The 19687-nt window shown below is 41.8% G+C and overlaps 1 protein-coding gene across 5 annotated transcripts; it reads right to left on the reverse strand.

The window, feature by feature from the left end:
* Positions 1-324: 324 nt before the first annotated feature.
* ADAT2 (adenosine deaminase tRNA specific 2) lies at positions 325-19642 on the reverse strand. Of its 5 annotated transcripts, XR_009453420.1 has the most exons (7): positions 19414-19642; positions 9405-9509; positions 6052-6202; positions 4540-4646; positions 2605-2647; positions 1908-1980; positions 325-1794 (listed from the first exon to the last, which is right to left on the reverse strand). XR_009453420.1 is itself a non-coding variant. In XM_059700551.1 (6 exons), the coding sequence occupies exons 1-6, from the start codon at positions 19507-19509 to the stop codon at positions 1751-1753; spliced, it is 576 nt and encodes a 191-aa protein (XP_059556534.1). In that variant the 5' UTR covers positions 19510-19642; the 3' UTR covers positions 325-1750. The 5 variants fall into 5 exon arrangements, 4 of the variants coding, with proteins under 4 accessions (XP_059556534.1, XP_059556538.1, XP_059556536.1 ...); XM_059700551.1 differs by lacking the exon at positions 2605-2647; XM_059700555.1 differs by lacking the exons at positions 2605-2647; positions 19414-19642 and adding an exon at positions 13271-13371.
* Positions 19643-19687: the final 45 nt, after the last annotated feature.

Consider the following 19687-nt stretch of genomic DNA (forward strand, 5'->3'; position numbering starts at 1 on the left):
GGGTTAAAATAGCCACATACCATTTTTGGTTTTGGCTTTTTATCCTAGATATTCTCTTTATTGCTCATTTCCCCCAAAATTCCAATTAATAATTCTATTTAACACTTGTTTACTAAGAACCTACTTGGCATACAATGCTTAACCAGACATACTGGGTGGTATTCTCTGGAGGAAAGATTCCAAGTTTTTTTGTCTGCAAATAATCCTCCAGAAAATGATATGAAGACAATAAGTGCAATGACGTCTGCTTGCCGAAAAGCATAAGGAGCCAGAAATGAATTATGACCGACTACACATAGAAATAAACTAGTCAAAGCACTAAAATTTAACGAGAGGATAATCTTAAAAGAAGGGGAAATTGAAGAGAAGTTACATGTAACATAGATTTAAAATCATGCTTATTCTTCTCCATAAAACTCAAATGCAGTTAAAAACGCACACTTACAACATAGAGCAATTATAAATCCTCTGCAGCATGTCACTGTGATTAGCTGCTACTCTCAGCAACATAAAAAGACTTTCACAATTACTTTCCAGCCTGTAATGTAATTCAAAACAAACAAGTCAGAGACATCGCTCAAATGGCAGAACCAACAATACAGATGCTTTGTATCAAGGAAATGAATCCACTGAAGAAATGCAACTGAGGAGCTGCTGTCCAGGGCCTGGAGCGGGGCTTCCGGTAGAACGCGGAGGCCCCCTTCTGGGCAGACGCGGAGCACTGCAGCCCAGCTCTGCAGCACCGCACTGGTCAGCGCGAATATCTGGGAGTGCCAGCTGTGGATATCCTTCCCAGGGCTGCGTTCACACTGAACAATGTCAGACTTTAAATTCTAAATCTGGATTTTTATAAAAAGAAAGAACTGTATTCGATTTCAGATCAAAGTAACCATTCTATTTAATTGTGCAACCAGCATTCCCACCACCAATGGCATGCCCATTCGTTTTGCCTAATCCGGACCACCCTGTCACATGCTGTATAATCTATTCCGCTTAGTATCTGTCTCCCCTGCTAGAACATAAGCTCCATGAGGGCAGGATGCTTTGTTTTGTTCACTGATTCCCAATACAGTTGCTCAATAACAAAGAAGGAATTGTCCCCTTTATGCTTTTATCTTCTATTTTTAACATTATCCATCTTCAAAAAAGGCACAAATACGGTTTTATTTTAGCAATATGTTGCAATTTAAAATGACACTTAAGCACTTGTTTTAGAATATGCATTTTTTCTAAATGCTTTATAAAGGCAAAAATCTGTTCAAAAGACCATATAATCATGGTCTACAGGTATGCAACGTAGACAATTTCCAAGAAAGTCACAGGCCCCCAACACTCTGAGAGAACATGGTGGCTGCAAAGAATGAAGAATGCAATTCTGCAACGCCAGGCGTGGAGCAGGGGTCCGCAGCAGCACAGCCCGGTGCAGACACGCCAGGTAACTGCACCTGCAGGTACCTGCTCTGACAGCACTGTCCTGAACTGGTGATGCTTTTGGCAAGAAGTGCATTTTCCTGCTTACTCATTTCTAAAACCTCAATCTGTAACTTTCCAGCTTGTGGAAAAACTAATTAATAGTTTATTGCAATTGTCAGACTTTGTCAAAGTGTTCATTTGTTCCTTTAACAGAGGAAATGATGAAAGACCATTTTTCCCACAGGTTAAGGACGATATATAACATCTGATTCAATGATGTCACCAGCACTCAGGCAAGAATTTCATCCAGGGGCATTAGTCCTTCGTTAGAACAAACTCAGGATCTCTGACACTCCTTTTTCCGAACCTTTGATTTTGGTGCTGTGAGAAGGACAGAAAAGAAGAAGAGAAGGTGAAGAGGCAGGCCGTGTCAGACTCTCTTTGTCCTGATTTGTTTGAAGGGAGGTACTTTATATACCGTAGGGAACACTGACCGTTTGGATTTTCTTGTTTGTAGAAGTCCTTTAACATTTCCACTGCTTCCTCAGCCCGATACCCCGGAATGCACTGATGAAAAGAGAAAGTTCAGAATGAACAGAGGCCTAAGATAATGTGTGTTGTGTTCCATAAAAAAAGGCAATATATACATAGTTATATAAACAGATCATGTTAATACACTTTGTGGATATTAGTAACACGGGAAGCATGTTTCCAAATGAATAGCTATCTGGTCTGTCAAATATCACTCTCAATCAACTAATTATTATTTCTCAATTAACACTATTGAAGTTATGAACTATGTGATCTTGGGTAAGATTCTTAAAGTCTCTATGCCTCAGTTTCCTCATATGTAAAATGTATTTAATTATAGCAATTTAACCCAGAAGGATTTGTGAGGATTCAATAAAATTAAATAAAATCATGCCTGTCAAGAACTTAGCACATCATAAGGGCTCATTAAGCATTAGCTATCTTTATCTGCTCTTATATACTGTGGCCCATTAAGTGTTTGGTACTATAGAGCTATGGTTGGCTGTCCAGAGCTAAAAATGGTTAGCTAAAAAGGGGTTTTATATTTTTAAAGTGTTAAAGAAATAGGAATATGCGATAGAGACATAAATGGCGCACAAAGATTAAAATATTTACTATCAGGCTCCTTACAGGGGAAAAAAATTGTCAATCCTTACTTACTATAGAGGATTTTTTAAGTGTTCACTTTGTGCTATCTTGGTACCTAATTGGGAGAAAAGAACAACATGGAAGAAAGCGAAATGGTGGTAACACAAGGATCTGAAATTTGAACTTGCCTTAATGATAGAGAACATTTAAAGAGGCTAAACAGAGCATATTAGGGAAAGAATAAGAACAAGCTTGGGTTGTGTGTGAGGAAACCAGCTGATGGGGCAGGGGCAATTATTAAGGGAGTATAAGGAAAGAAATGAGAGATAAAACAAAGTCAAAATATATAGGGCTTTGAAAGCTTGTCACAGGAGTTTGAACTTGATACATTGCACCCTTCTGAGATGCAAGAAAGGATAAGAGCAGAATCTTCAGGGAGGCCGGCCTGGAGGCAGCATACAGGACAGGAGGGACCCAGTGAGCAGCAGCACAGGGGGCTGGCAGGCTCGGTCTGCTGCTCAAAATGAGCCCCTTTCTCCTGTGCCTACAGAAGCTGCATAAACCTTCCCCATCAAAACCAATAGCCTCCTACGAGTTCAACACGTTTAGATTCCACATATAAGTGAAGTCCTGCAGTATTTATCTTTTTCTGTCTGACTTTGGATAATACCCTACTGTCGAGTATGACTCCCTCCACGTTCTGTGTGGAGTAGGGTTCGGTATCTGAAAGAGGAGCCGCACAACAAATGAGAGAAAAAGACACGAGATAATTTTGCAATATTGGGGGACCAGGCGGGCAAGTCCCGAAGGACTTCCACCTAAGCTCAGGCTGCTCCGATCTTTTATTGAGGTCGGGGTAGCCTTAGGGTAAGGAGGTCTGTCTGGGGTAGCCCGAAGGTAAGGTGGTTTGTTTGGGGTAGCCCTAGGGTAAGGAGGTTTCAATGACACACAGATTAGGTCATAACATCACCCTTAGGCAATTTACATGATTAAAGGTAGGGAGGTTGCTTCAGCTATCATTATCTAGATTAACTGGGTGGTGCACAGTTCTGACCTTTGCTAGAACTTCAAAGGTTACTAGCTTTTGGGGGGTCTCTGTCTAAACTCAGCTAGTGAAGACAATGAATGGTTTCCGGCACCCTACATATACTACAGTTGCTATGAGAGTAGAGTTTAAATGTTCTCACCAGAGCAACAATGACAACATGGTAACTATGGGAGGTGAAGGATGTGTTAACTCACCTTATTTTGGTAAACTTGTCACAATATATACATGTATCAAATCATCATGTTTTACAGCTTCAACTTACACAATGCTAGATGTCAACAATAGCTCAATAAAGCTGGGGAAAACAGCCCAATGACCTTCCTTCTACCCTGCGCCCAGGCAAGCTGCTCCCCCGCTGCTCCCTGAGAATCTTTCAGAATCATGGCCTTCACTTTGGGGGCTCTCATTTCCTCCTCAACCTCACCCTCGCTGGCCTGTGCCCCCAGGACGCCACTGGAACTACCCGCTCAGACAGCAAGGGCAGGGAAAATATAAAAATACAGGTATTGATTGCTACGCACCAAAAATAGTATGCGGCAATCGAGCAAAATTATTGAATTTGTGCAAAAACACTGTGTTTATGGTAAACAGCATCTACTGTCACTGTCAGAGGCCAAGCTTCACACAAACTTGGTAGAGCAGGGAGCCGGGAACACTCATAGAGTGAAAACGCCAACAGCGGCAGTGTCCTCAGGCATGCCTCCCGGCCTGGGCGAAGGTTTTCAGAAGATCCCTCGGAAGGCTGGGCACGCTCCTCCCACAGAGGTTCGGTTGACTCTGAGCTGGGCACACACCCGGAAATGACTGCCTGTCACTCACACTGAACTCGACCAGCAGTCCTGAGAGCCTGTCTAGTTCTAACATGGTTTCTGGTATACCCACCACATGCTCACCGTCACAAGCTCATGATGAGATCAAAGTCATCAGAAAGAAAGAAAAAGCGTAGCAGTTCATGTTACCTGAAACGGTCTCCCAGTATTTGGTAAATCAGCAGAGGCAATATCTAGAACAGAGCCACAACCGCCAAAACGTTCATTCTGACAGCCATACACAACCAGCGGGATTTATGTGAGAGAATTAAGGTCCTACAGAGAATGCGCAGTTCAAGACAAAACTAGGATTTACACCGGCCATTCTGGAGAGGAACGCTTATGCTACTCTTAAAAACAACTAAACTGAGGCTTAAACTTAAACATCATGCAATGCAGTTACACAAAAGAGGTTTAAAGGATTTAGAAATTAATATCTCACAATTGCAAAGAGAATGAAAACGAAATATGTCACTGGCAAATGTTCAGTTTGGTGTTCTCTCTGGTTTTTCCTAAATCAGTTGTTTTGGAATCATTAGAGAACCAGAGCCAACAAAGAGGCAGGAATTTAATCCAGAGATTTTCACCTTGTAAAGATAACATACGGTTACCGGCGATTTCCCCAAATAAAATATGTTCTGTGGCCCCGTACAAAACGGGCTAAAGCTGAACCACTCTGTACGGCAGGATGGGGACAGAATCCTGTTGACCATAACTAGCCTCTTTATCAAGATTGTACATTGATCAGACTCAAAACCCTCTGTATTTGTTTTAAGTGATCAAATGTTTCACCCATACACAGTAAAATATGTAGATAAAAACATGCAAGTGTAAAACTGAGTTTTAAATTATTACATACATGTTTTAAATCTTTAGAGACTAACTTGCAGCACTCAATATTTGTGTCACTTACTCTATGAAATACAAAGAGCTGTAACTATCAATTTCCCATTTATTAACAACGACATCATAATGTATTGGTTTGTTCTTTAATTTGTATTGACTTCTGACAAAATTTGTCATATATGATAATAGGTATTTATGGCAAAAGTAAATGAATAAAAAACTATAAATGGCCCTCGGTGGTTTGGCAAGGTGGATAGAGCATTGGCCTGCGGACTGAAGGGTCCAGGTTGGATTCCAGTCAAGGGCTCATGCCTGGGTTGCTGGCTCGATCCCCAGTAGAGGGCGTGCAGGAGGCAGCCAATCAGTTTCTCTCTCATCATTGATGTGTCTATCTCTCTTTCTCTCTCCCTTCCTCTCTGAAATCAATAAAAATATATTTTTTAAAAATTAAAAAACAGATATATAAACGGAGAAAGAAAATTTTTAAATCACCAAAATCTATTATCCAAAGGCAAGCCTTAGGTGCATTTTTTTTTCAGACCTTTCCTTATGTAGTTTTATCCTATTTTAACTTAAATTATGATTTATCCTTCTATTACAGTTCAAATTAGCGCTAAGCTTTTCTATCTCTAGCTTATATACTAGTTACATGTTTACAGACATTTTTTAAAAAGGCTATTTAACTATTTAAAAACTTTCTAAAGCTCTGTGGCCTTCACCTCCTAGAATTTGTTTCATACTTCTCTGGAGGGACAGGTTACCTGTCCGGCCACTTTCAAGTTCACAGGAAGGGTACAGACATTAGCCCAAGGATACTCATGAGGCGGAGGGCAGCCGCGCACATGATGCACGGCTCCACCGTGACGTACAGCACCGTGCGCTCGAACACCGCCGCGGGGCTCCGGCCGCTCCCCCGGCACCAGGCTAGGGCCTGGTCGATGGCCACCATTTCTGCATGTCGAGTAGCCTGAAAAGAGAGAGGAGCTTGCCTTGACAATGTTTGCTACACGTAACTGTATTCTGCAAATATTCAAAAATAAATACCGAAAAAAATCGGGCCTCCTGTTTCTGCCAACGTTTTAAAGAATGGAGGTTTCAGGACACCCTTAGCAGTTGACAACATAGTCCCCAGGTCAAGTACCATAACATCACCAAAAAATAAATAAATTTAAAAAAAAATAACATCACCAAAAAAGACATTTCATCTGAAATGCTGTACGAATCATGCTATATTTTAGTTACTGGTAAGTACCTAAGAAGTTGGGGGATATTCCTTCAATTAAAATGCCACAGTGAAGATGTGTCTAAAAAAAAATGATCCTAGTATTTCTGAATATTTTAGAGAAAGCTTGAAACTTTTATAAGAATGTGCTCCGGTTTCAAATGTTTTCAAGGTTATCACCGACTTCACTCTAAGCAAATCTACATTTAGTTTTTACTGAATGTCTCGCATTTTCTTTGGGATAAGATTGTATATACTGGCAGATTTTTGGTATAGCTCTCAGATACCTCATGTAAGCAGTAGAATACAGGAGAAATCACACAGCACTTGGAATCAACCACGTTTAAATATGAATCCTTACTGTGACATTACTAATTATGTGGCCTTGAGCAAGTTACATATCTTCTTTAAGTCTTGGTTTACCCATAGGTAAAATGTGGTACAGTGGTCTCTATACCTCTCAAAGCAATCTGAATTATGGGAAGCACATGCTGTATAATGCTATAATATACTCTGCTATGCAATAATTATTTATAACTAGAGGCCCAGTGTACAAATTCGTGCATGGGTGGGGTTCCTAGGCCTGACCGGTGATCGAGGCCGTCTCGCCTAGTCCCAATCAGGGCTGGCCGGCTGGGAGGAGGGACTGCAGGAGGTTGGCTGGCCGCAGGAGATTGCTGTGGGAGTACACTGATCACCCGGATGGCCAGGGGGACAGACCATGGGAGGGTGGCTGTGGGAGCACACTGACCACCAGGGGGCAGCTCCTGCATTGAGTGTCTGCCCCCTGGTGGTCAGTGTGTGTCATAGTGACAGGTCAAGCCAGCATCGGTTTGGCTCAGTGGATAGAGAGTCAGCCTGTGGACTGAGGGGTCCCAGGTTCAATTCTGGTCAAGGGCATGTACCTTGGTTGCGGGCACCTCCCCGGTAGGACATGTGCAGGAGGCAGCTGATCGATGTTTCTCTCTCATCGATGTTTCTAGCTCTCTATCCCTCTCCCTTCCTCTCTGTAAAGAATCAATAAAATGTATTTTTTTAAAAAATAACATAGTGACAGGTCGACCGGTTGTTCGGTGGACCGGTCACTTAAGCTTTTATATATATATATTCATGATCATCACATTTATCAACAAACTTATATTGAGTGTTATCTATGTCCAAGCCACTGTGCTAAATTCTGTGTGGAATAAAAACTCTCTGTCCTCAACAAGACTAAAGTCTGGGAGGGTAAACAGAAAGTTGCTCATCTACCTGTGACCAAGGACAGGGTGTGAAAAATGCTGGCACAGTGGCCCAAGTACCATGAAAGCCAGGATTATAAACTCAGAGTCAGAAGGGATTTTAGAAAAGAGGTTCCCAAACCTGGAGGCATACCAGAACCCACCGGGGAGCTTGAAAAAGTTTCCCCAACTCAAGTGCTTTTTATAAATCAGATTCAGAATGACTAAATCAAATCTCCCTATAGTTCTCAATAAGTAATTATTGGAAGGAATCATATTAAGCAACTTCCTCTTTTATGGCAGAAGAACCAGAAGCTAAGACAGAACGTATTAAAGCCGCACAATGGAACAGGTGGTAACGGTGGTAACAGGGGAGTGGAGGTGGCATTAAAGCCAAAGTAGGAGCCGAAACCGGTTTGGCTCAGTGGATAGAGCGTCAGCCTGCAGACTGAAAGGTCCCAGGTTCGATTCCGGTCAAGGGCATGTACCTGGGTTGCGGGCACATCCCCAGTGGGAGATGTGCAGGAGGCAGCTGATTGATGTTTCTCTCTCATCGATGTTTCTAACTCTCTATCTCTCTCTCCCTCTCTCTCTGTAAAAAATCAATAAAATATATTAAAAAAAAAAAAAAAAAGCCAAAGTAGGACTCAGGTCTCCTCATTTGGGGTCAGGAATCTTTCTATACTGGGATTATAGGGTATCTATTATAGGACACAGAATACCAAAATAAATCCAGGTTAATTTCAAAGTAAAGAAGAAACACATGTCATGGGCCGTAAGATGGATATTGTTAGGACATTCAAAGTTCTTATGTTAAAGATACTCTGCCAAATAAATCACAAAATACAAATGGGGAGATATGACAATTATCTAAAATACAAAATTCTACTCCCAAATATAGTATCTATATAGTCACTAATAGCTGTATTATCTTTATTACTTATCTCATGGGTATTTTGACACCCACATAACTGCTTTGGGAATCTGTGTCCCACTTTGCATGTGTTTTGCTAAGACTCAGTTCTGTCTTTGATAGATAAGATGGATGAACTTGAAAGTCCACATAGCACTAGCACCAACACCAGCTTATTCCCTGGCTGGCAAGGTCACACAACAAGATCAAAGTCTGTGAGAGTGGGCTTATGCTCTCCTTGAGTCCACCGGGTACTTCTCATAATCATAAAATCTGACACTTCATCTATAGTTACTGGGACACACTGTTGTGATACCACATTCAAGAAGGGCTGCCTTAATTCATGAACTTCCCACCCTAGCCACAATAAATGAAAAGTCTCACAACCTAGTAAAGTGTACATACTCCATGTAGTGGAGACTTCATCCCACTGAATTATCTGAAATAGAAATAGCTTCTTTACACATCCTTTTAGAGCTACTAAAGAATATGATATGAGTTAAAGAGAGATGTTTTATAAAGTGAAATTTTCCTATATTAGCTTTGCTTAAAATGGAGAAGACTCATTTCTTCTACACTGACATACCAATGTAATAAAACTGCCTCTTAGGTTTTCACTCAAGTGTTAAAGCCAACATGTGTCACTTTTAGAATCAGAAGCAAAAAAAAAGCATTCAAAAAAAGAGATGTTTAGGGAAACTACCCTTCCATTGATACCTTATTGGACTCTACAGAGACCCATCGTCTCACCAGCTGTGATAACTGCATCCACTTTTACTGTCACTGCCCTGTATATGCAATTATACTCACATACATTTTTGGTTTGGTTAACTTCATTCCTTCCTTTCCCCACAACTTCATTGTTGTAGACCATAAGGCAGCCAACAGGAACTTCAGTATTTTCTAGGGCTTCTTTGGCCTGAAAAACAAAGTGGAAAATCTAAGATATAATGTTCAATACTTGAAAGGACTAGAGGAAAGAAATAGATCCAGCAAGAGCAGTAAACGCATGTGTAAATACTAGAACTAAGAAAGGCGACTGGCCTTTCCCTTCTCTCAGATACAGTTCCGTGCTCAGTGCCTTTGCTCCCTGGGTGTCCATATGACGGGAGATCAGGAACAAATCCCTCCATAGGTCCTGAGCTCCTGATGTATTTTTCCTCATTGGAAGCAGAGGTGATCAAAAGACTTATTGACTCCTGTTCTTAAATTTCCAGGGTCTATGCACCTTTTCAGAGAGAGAATATATATATATATATTTGCAAAGAGGTAGAAGAATCAATGATATAAATCCTTTCTTAAAAATCTTTCCTTGTTTAAATTCTACTTGCTTAATTTTGTTTCTCCAAAAAGGACAGAAAATATCCTCTAGCGTTCCAGCAACATACAGGTGACTTCTGCGCTAAGGGAGACAAGAAAAGCTGAGGAGCACTCTAGGGGAAAATGGCTCAACCACCTTGGAGAAATTTTGGAAGTTTCCTTTAAAAGTAAACAAACGTATCGCCTATGGACAAATTCTACTTCTGAGTGTTTCTTTAAGAAAAGGGATTGTATATCTACCAAAAAAAAAAAAAAACACAGCAAAAGAATGGTCATGATAGATTGATTCGCAATAGCCCAAATCTGGAAATAGCACCGGTGTCCATCGACAAAGAATGGATGAACCACCTGTGGTCTATGCACACAGTGGCATACAACCCAGCAATAGAAAGGAACGAGGTGCTGATACACACATCAACACACATGAGTCTCAGACATGCTGGATAAAAGAAGTTCAACACAAAGCAGAGGATGAGAAGTACTCGACTAGACAAAACTAAGCTACAATGAGAGAAATTGGAATGGTGGTTGCTTCCTGGAAGGGGATGTGTAGATTGATCGGTTGGAAAGGGACATAAGGAAATTGGGTTACACAGATGCTTACATCTCTCAAAACTGAATGAACAATGCCTTGAAGACCTATGCATTTCACTGCATGTAAAGTACAGCCCAAATGAAAAATAAGCTGAGGAACAACTCCACCACCACCACCCTGGGAATGGCAAACTAATTATTCTATTTGCAAAGTCTCCCCTCTACCACCAGGGGCCATTTTACTTCTGTCCCTTCTGCTGAGTGAACCACTGTAGCTCCAGGGCCCAGGACAGTAAAGAATACCTTTTGGGGGCAGAGAACGGAAGCAGGCAGGTCTTATCTGGGAATGCCCTGATAATGCCACCGAGGGAGAATAAAGGAAGAGTGCAACCCTTTAGATTTCCATCTCAGTACAGTTAAAAGAATCCAAGGACAGCTGTTCCTGGGAAGGCACGGCATTTCTTATTTTGGCAGGCCAGAAGACACTTTAGAAGACTAGATTCCCATGTAAGTGTAGGGCATACACACACACACCATAGGGCACATGTACTGAAAAGTTGAAGGCATTGCTGAAAACAGTGCTCTGTCTCCTGCACTAGCCTCTTACTTCCAGCTATACTTTATTTATAATAGCAATAACTTCTTTTCATAATGTTAACATGGGCTCCTTAGCTACTTCAAGCATGCTCAACTGACACTTTTCATTTGACCAAAAGAGGAAAAAGGAGAGGTACATAGTAGTGTGTGAACTGAACCTCTCCTTTCCCCTCTGGAGTGGTGGGGTAGGGCTGGGGCATGGTGAAACGTAAGGTGGCAGTATTTAAAGCAGTAAGACTACATCCTTCAGAATTGTGTCACGAACTACCCCCTGGCTAATCTTGTCCCTGCAAAAATAGTGAAAGCATGCCCAGTTGATGCCAAGTTTGAGAGTTTTAAGAGTTCCAAGGTTTGGCGAATTCATAGAGATAAATACGACAATGCACCATAGCCTACTACTGAAAGGAGAGCCAGGAGAAGGACTGACAGCAGGGAGGATGGTGATGCTAAGTGTCAGTGCAGTTAAGGCAATCATCACACAAAGGTGCAACTTTTAATTTTCTAGAGAGAGAGAAACATCAATTTGTTGTTCCACTTATTTATGCATTTGTTGGTTGATTCTTGTATATGCCCTGACCGGGACCGAACCCCCTACCTTGGCATATCAGGATGATGCTCTAACCAACTGAGCTACCCAGCCAGGGCCAATATTGTCATTTAAAATAGCTTAGAATTACACATAACCCCAGTATACATGAGAGGTGAATCATTTATTTGTTCAAAAAATATTTGTTGAGGATCTTGAGAAAAGGAAATGATCCCGATGCAATCACAAGTGTCCTTGTAAGAGAGCGGCAGACAGAGATGTGACCCAGAAAGCAGAAAGCAATGTGACAACAGAAGCAGAGAAAAGATTTGAAGATGCAACAGCTGGCTTTGAAGAGGGAGGAAGTGGCCATGAGCCAAGCAAGGAATGTCCCTCTAGAACAGTGATTTTCGACTGGTGTGCCGCAAAAATTTTTAAAACATGCAATACCTGACTAGTAAGGGGCACTGACCTCTTTTCCCTCAGACTGTCAAGTAAAAAAATGACAACAGCCAATACTATAGCTGTCCAGTGTGAACAAATCAAAATTTTACCAATTTTTTTGTGTCCTCCAGAATTTTAGTAATTAGTTTGTGTGCCATATGAAAAATCGCTGCTCTAGAAGAAGCATGTCAAACTCGAGGCTCGCGGGCCACATGCGGCCCACAACGAATATTTTTGTGGCCCAACCAATATAACAGTGTTTCAGAAAGGTTTTAATAAAAATTTTGTAACTTAATTTTTACAATATCCTGTTATACATAATTATTAATAACGAACTACAACATTCAATAATGACTGATTACTATCATCATGTTGCATTCATTTCCCTTATGCGCCTTATGCGCAGGCACACCATTTCTCTCCAATACTAGCAGCGAATATTTTAGCAGCCGATTGCCAAGTCATTAGTCTTGTACTGACTTGTTCGGTGTGCACAACAGGAAATATTTCGCTTTCAGAGGACAAGCAAAATTGGTTTATTTGTGTTGCACTAATTAACTTGTGCAGTTATTCAGTGTCTGGTAAGTTAATGTTCAAGAAAAAATATTAATTTTTATTAAAATGTTCTATTATTTTATGTTAATGATTACTCATTTATTTCAGCCCTTTGTATTCAGCATGTCTCTATCGAAATAAACCTACGTTTCTATGAAAATTGAAGCTTTTGTTTTTTTGCAGCCCACCTAAACTTAAACCTTGTTTATTTGGCCCATGTTAGCCTTTGAGTTTGACATGCTTGCTCTAGAGTCTAAGCCCAGGAAATATGTCTTCTAGAGCCTCCAGAGGGCGCTCAGTCCTGCTGAAACATTGGTGGCCCAGAGAAACTGATTGCTGACTCCTGGCCTGCAGAAAAACAAGAGAATAAACTTACTGTTTTATGCCACCAAGTTTGTGGCAATTTGTTACAAAGCCATAGGAAACTAATACTCCCTTAAGAGGAATAAAAGACAAACTAAAACTGGAAGGAGATATTTGCAAACCACATACTGAACAAAGATCTCATATGTAGACTACGTAAAAAACTTTCAAAAATTAAACAAGAAACTCCAAACAAGCCCCTTAAAAAATGGGCAAAATATATTAACAGACATTTGGCCAAAGAAGGCATACAAATGGCAAGTAAGTACATGAAAAAACGTCGACAACATTAGCCATTAGGAAAACGCAAATTAAAACCACAATGAGATGGTACTACATACCTTTCAGAGTGGCTCAAATGAAAAGTTAAAAACACCAAATGTTGGGAAGGCTATGAAGAAACAGGATCACTCATACACTGCTGGTAGGAATGTAAAATGGTACAGCCACTCTGAAAAAACAGTTGGGCAGTTTCTTAAAAAACTAAATATGCCCTTAACACATAACCCAGCAATTGCACTCTTGCACATATATTTAGCTAGGAAAATAAAATCTTAGGCTCATACGATACATCATTTCATATATAGGCACGAATTCTCGTAGAAGTTTTATTCATAATAGCCAAAAACTGGAAATGACCCAAACATCCTTCAGTGGGGGAATACTGAGACAAACTCCACTACATCCATACCATGGAAAAACTACACGGCAATAAAAAGGAATGAACGATTGACTGACTCGACAACTTGGATGAATCTCAAGGAAATTATGTTGAATGGAAAAAAAACCTCAAAAGGTTACATATTCTTGTATATAACATTCCTGAATGACAAAATTATAGGTATGGGGAACAGACAAGTGGCTGCCTGGGTTTAGAGTTGGGAGTAGATGGTGGCCATAAAAGGGCAGTTCTGGTGGTAAACAAAACTAGACACGTGACAATATTACACAGAACCACACACACACACGCGCGCGCCTATAAAGCTGAGGCAACCTGAATAAACTCAGACTGCATTGATGTCATCTTCCTGGTTTTGATATTGTACTAGTGTCATATAAAATGCTAGCATTGCAGGAAACTGGGTGAAGAGTATATGGGCCTTCCCTGGACACTTTTGCAACTTCCTGTGAAACTATAACTATTTCAAAATGAAAAGTTTAAAAAAAAAAAAAAAAGGTGGAGCAAATGACAAGTATCTTGGAATGCAGACTAAGAGACGCCTAGTGAAGCAGGAGGAAAACCCGGAGTGTGTGGTGTTATGAAAGACCTGAGGAAAAAACAGGCCAAGAAAGAAGGGTCAGTGACATGGAGGCAAGTTTGGGTAGAAGGTGAAAAGGTTAAGAACCAAGAACCTAGAAGAACAAAGAAAAGTTAGGCTGGCGGGGAGGATAGGTGGAAGTTGGGAGGCTGCCAGTGGCAGGTTGAGGAATTTAAAGGTGAGAGAGGAAAACAGAGCTTGAGTGTCATTAGCACAGTGGTTCTCAGCCTTCCTAATGCCCTTTAATACAGTTCCTCATGTTGTGGTGACCCCCAACCATAAAATTATTTTCGTTGCTACTTCATAACTGTAATGTTGCTACTGTTATGAATCGTAATGTAAATATCTGATATACAGGATGTATTCAGGCGACCCCTGTGAAAGGGTTGTTCGACCCCCAAAGGGGTCACGACCCACAGGTTGAGAACCGATGCATTAGCAGGAACTGCTGTAGTGTAATCTTTTGGATGTTGTTACCTTCTACCTAAGAGTTTTCTGGCTAACTTGTTTTTTTCTCCAGCTTTTTTTCTTTCTTTCTTTCATAGGAATTATACCTGGGGACTTATCAAGAGTCTGTGCAAACTACAGTCAAACCCCCTTTGAGCATCTGATGACTCATATGGCATGGAACAGGCATGTGCACATAACATTGTTATATAGTTTCAGGTTAGGAAGCCCTTTCTAGACAGATAGCTGGCTCACCTGCTCACCCAAGACAAAGTCCTCTATTTCTTGGCACTTGACAGTTACCCTGCTTTGATCAACCACTCCCTTCCTTTTCACCAGCTCACATTGCTTTTGTTCTTTTTAAAACGCAGTAAGCATCCCAAACTGATCTCACTGACTTGCTCAGGACTGTGTTGCCTGTTATCTGATAGCACTTTATACCTGTCTCTAATTTTGGACCCTGGACATGTTACTTACTAACTTTTGCATTGGTGCATGTTTTACGTTCATCCATTAAACAGTATGTTCCTGGGAGGCAAGCACCCGACCCTCGCACTAGCAAAATTGACTTGCTCACCTTTGCAGCCTTAGTACCTGGCACAAGACCTAAAACATGGGAAACTATTACAGCACAATTGTTGAAATGGGTAAGTATCTGTGCTTGATTTCTTTTTGAATTTTCCTCAGACCTAGCACAATATTATACCAATGCCAGACACCCAGAAAATGAATACTACAATCCTATATAATAAAAGGCTAATATGCAAATTGTCCCCTCTACCGGGAGCTTGACTAGGGGGAGGGCCGGCCTGCCAACTTCCTGTGTCCCCTCTCCCAGCCCAATAGGCCAGCTGGACCCCACCTGTGCACAAATTCATGCACTGGGCCTCTAGTAATATGTAACTGATTTATTCTAGAACACTTGCTTTCTCTCAATAGATAGAACTAGATAGGTAGATAGATAGATAGATATTGATAAACACTCACACACTCCATCTTTTTTCCTAATTATAAAGTAAGATATGTTCAAGGGGGAAAATTTAGGGGTAAAATATCCACATTAAAAAATAAAACCGCTTAGTTATTATTCTGTAACAGGAGATTTTCAAGTTTTTTCTTGCCTGTATATACATGTTTGTAGTTTTTTAAGAAGTCAAATAGATTTATACTGTATATACAGGTTCAGCAGTCTACCTTTTCCATTTAGAAATATACACATTTCCCCATGTTAGGTAATATTTTTCAGCACATGATTTTTTTTAAGGTTGCACAGTGTTCCTCTGTATTCATTTAACTGTTTGACATTTACACTGTTTCAAATCTCCACTATTACAAACAAGTGAAGAACTTCCCTATACAACCCTAACAGATAGTTGCTATCTGCCCATTTTATAGAAGGCACGAGGCTGGAAGGTTAAGAATCTTAGTTTGCTGTCAGTGGCCATTCTAGGGTTTGCACATAGGCTAGTCTAACCTCTAAGCTCGTATGTATAGTATAAAATAATTTGTATTCTGTTTACTGGGCTGTAATATAAAATAGATTTTTTTTTTACTATGATTCACTTTCAAAAAAGCATAAGAAACAAGTTTAGAAGAACATTATGTAACAAATGCATAGATGCTGTAATGCCTCATGGCTTAGAGAAAAGTGTTTGGCTGTAATAGTGCATGAATGCAGAGAAAATAATGTGACAAGAGAACAGAGACGGTGCTGAAAACAGTTTCAGGATTGAATCCCCACTGCCAAGCACAGTGCACTCAAGAAACATCTGTGATCAAACCAAAACCAAGATGGAGGCATAGGTAAACACCAGAGTTAGCTGCCTCGAACAACCACTTCACAAATACAACTAAAAGACGGAACGGACATCGCCCAGAACCACAGGAAGACTGGCTGAGGGGAAATTCTTCAACTAGAAGGAAAGAGAACAGCATACGAGACTCAGAGGAGGCGCAGTGCGGAAAATAAAAAGGTGCGGAGGTACGCGCGGAGCAGGCTGGTAGCTGAGGGTGCGGTTGTTGTTTTCAATCGGGAGGGAGTCTCAGATTCTGAGCTCCAGTTCCGGGCGAGTCTCTTGGGACCCAGACTCAAATGGGAGAAGCGGGACTGTCTGGCATCGGTCAGAACGCGAGGGCAGTTTGCAGCGGTTGCTGGGACTCTGAGAGGCAGAGCCTCTGGGGACGGGACTGAGAGCAGCCATAACTGCTCCCTCCACCCTCTCTGTTGATCCCGTGCGACCCGCCCCGCCCAAGCCCTGAGCAGAGCCATTTGCCAGATAGCCTCAGGCAAACGCTAGATTAGCACCTCCCTAGAGGACAGAAGTTTTCCCACTGCAGACACAGGTGATTCTCACAGCCAGTTGGCCTGGAGGTCAAATCCCCCTAGTATTAACTACAACAATCAAGGCTTAACTACAACAAGACTGCGCACAAAGACCACTAGGGGGTGCACCAAGAAAGCATAAAAAATGCGGAAACAAAGAAACAGGACAAAACTGTCAATGGAGGATATTGAGTTCAGAACCACACTTTTAAGGTCTCTCAAGAACTGTCTAGAAGCCGCCGATAAAGTTATTGAGATCCTCAAGAAATCTAATGAGACCCTCGATGTTGTGATAAAGAACCAACTAGAAATTAAGCATACATGGACTGAAATAACGAATATTATACAGACTCCCAACAGCAGACCAGAGGAGCGCAAGAATCAAGGCAAAGATTTGAAATGCGAGGAAGCAAAAAACACCCAACCAGAAAAGCAAAATGAAAAAAGAATCCGAAAATACGAAGATAGTGTAAGGAGCCTCTGGGACAGCTTCAAGCGTACCAACATCAGAATTATAGGGGTGCCAGAAGATGAGAGAGACCAAGATATTGAAAACCTATTTGAAGAAATAATGACAGAAAACTTCCCCCACCTGGTGAAAGAAATAGACTTACAAGTCCAGGAAGCGCAGAGAACCCCAAACAAAAGGAATCCAAAGAGGACCACACCAAGACACATCATAATTAAAATGCCAAGAGCAAAAGACAGAGAATCTTAAAAGCAGCAAGAGAAAGAAACTCAGTTACCTACAAGGGAATACCCATACGACTGTCAGCTGATTTCTCAACAGAAACTTTGCAGGCCAGAAGGGAATGGCAAGAAATATTCAAAGTGATGAATGCCAAGAACCTACAACCAAGATTACTTTATCCAGCAAAGCTGTCATTCAGAATTGAAGGTCAGATAAAGAGCTTCACAGATAAGAAAAAGCTAAAGGAGTTCATCACCACCAAACCAGTATTATATGAAATGCTGAAAGGTATCCTTTAAGAAGAGGAAGAAAAAGAAAAAGGTAAAGATACAAATTATGAACAACAAATATGCATCTATCAACAAGTGAATCTAAGAATCAAGTGAATAAATAATCTGATGAACAGAATGAACTGGTGATTATAATAGAATCAGGGACATAGAAAGGGAATGGACTCACTATTCTTGGTGGGGAAAGGGGTGTGGGAGATGCGGGAAGAGGCTGGACAAAAATTGTGCACCTAGGGATGAGGACAGTGGGGGGATAAGGGCAGAGGGTGGGGTGGGAACTGGGTGGAGGGGAGCTATGGAGGGAAAAAAAGAGGAACAAATGTAATAATCTGAACAATAAAGATTTACTAAAAAAAAAAAAAAGAAAAGAAACATCTGTGGAGTGAATAAAGACATAATTATGAATTAACTAGAGGCCCAATGCATGAAATTCGTGCAAGAGGCCTTCCTTGCCCCAGCTGCTGGCACCGGCTTCCCTCTGGCACCCAGGACCCGGCCCGGCTTCGTCCAGAAGGTAGTCTGGAAGGATGTCTGGTCTAATTAGCATATTATGCTTTTATTATTATTGATAGGGTGTCCCCCCAAAATGTATACACACAATGCCTGTAAATTCTATTACGTTTTGAAACACTGCCTTTATTTTTTTTAAATACATTTTGATTTTTTACAGAGCGGAAGGGAAAGGGATAGAGAGTTAGAAACATCGATGAGAGAGAAACATCCATCAGCTGCCTCCTGCATACTCCCTACTGGGGATGTGCCCCTAACCAAGGTACATGCCCTTGACCCGAATCAAACCTGGAACCCTTGAGTCCGTGGGCTGACACTCTATCCACTGAGCCAAACCGGTTAGGGCTGAAACACTGCCTTTATAATTATTCAAAGTGTGTACACATTTTGGGGGGATACCTGTATATATGCCGAATGCACTTTTATCCTTGTTAAAAAGCTGGTTGACACACGTAAGTGTGGGGAAAGCTTGGATTATACACAAATCTGATTAGAGCCCTCCTCAATCAACAGTCCAGAGCAAGGGAAAGCGGCAGGATGGATGGATGGATGGATGGATGGATGGATGGATGGTAGCATATGGCTGGCTATACAGGGGCTTGGTTTATCTACTCTACCAGAAACATCCTCAGTTTCCTTCCTTCTACGGGGTCAAGGGGTCATAAATACAAAATAATGTGATTTGGCGGATTTGCTAGTGTGTTCACAGTAAAGGGAGCGCTGCACGTATGTGCTGTTGGCGCATACTTCATGCCAACCAAAAAAGAAACAATTTCTGTATTTCCTCTTTTCCTTCCCCAGAGCCACTGTGGGAATGGCCTCAAGCCAGCTGTTTACCCAGAGAGCGTGGCGCCAACGAGATTACGGTGACAAGAAAGCACATGGGGCGTTTGCTCCAACAATCAGGCTGGGCAGAGAGCCGGGGACGTTCCCACCCGCGGCAGCGACCTCCCGGGCTCCTCACCATTTGCATGGCCTCCTCCATCCACTTTCCGATCTCCTCCGCTGACACCAGGCACCCGCCGCCGGTAGCTGGAGTGGATGCCTCCTTCGCCTCCATACCGCGCTGGGGCGGCAGCGAGCTCAGCGCCGGAAGCCCGGGCGCCCAGGGAGCCCCCGCCCGGAACCCGGCGCGCACAGGCTGCGGTTTCCGGGGGGGATTCGATCGGCGGGGCACTCGGGAGCGATTTCTGGGCGGACCTGGGTGGCCCCAATCAGTGGAGGCGGCGGCGCGGCGG

This window comes from Myotis daubentonii, chromosome 6 (genome assembly GCF_963259705.1).
Source record: "Myotis daubentonii chromosome 6, mMyoDau2.1, whole genome shotgun sequence".
Taxonomy (NCBI): Eukaryota; Metazoa; Chordata; class Mammalia; order Chiroptera; family Vespertilionidae; genus Myotis; species Myotis daubentonii.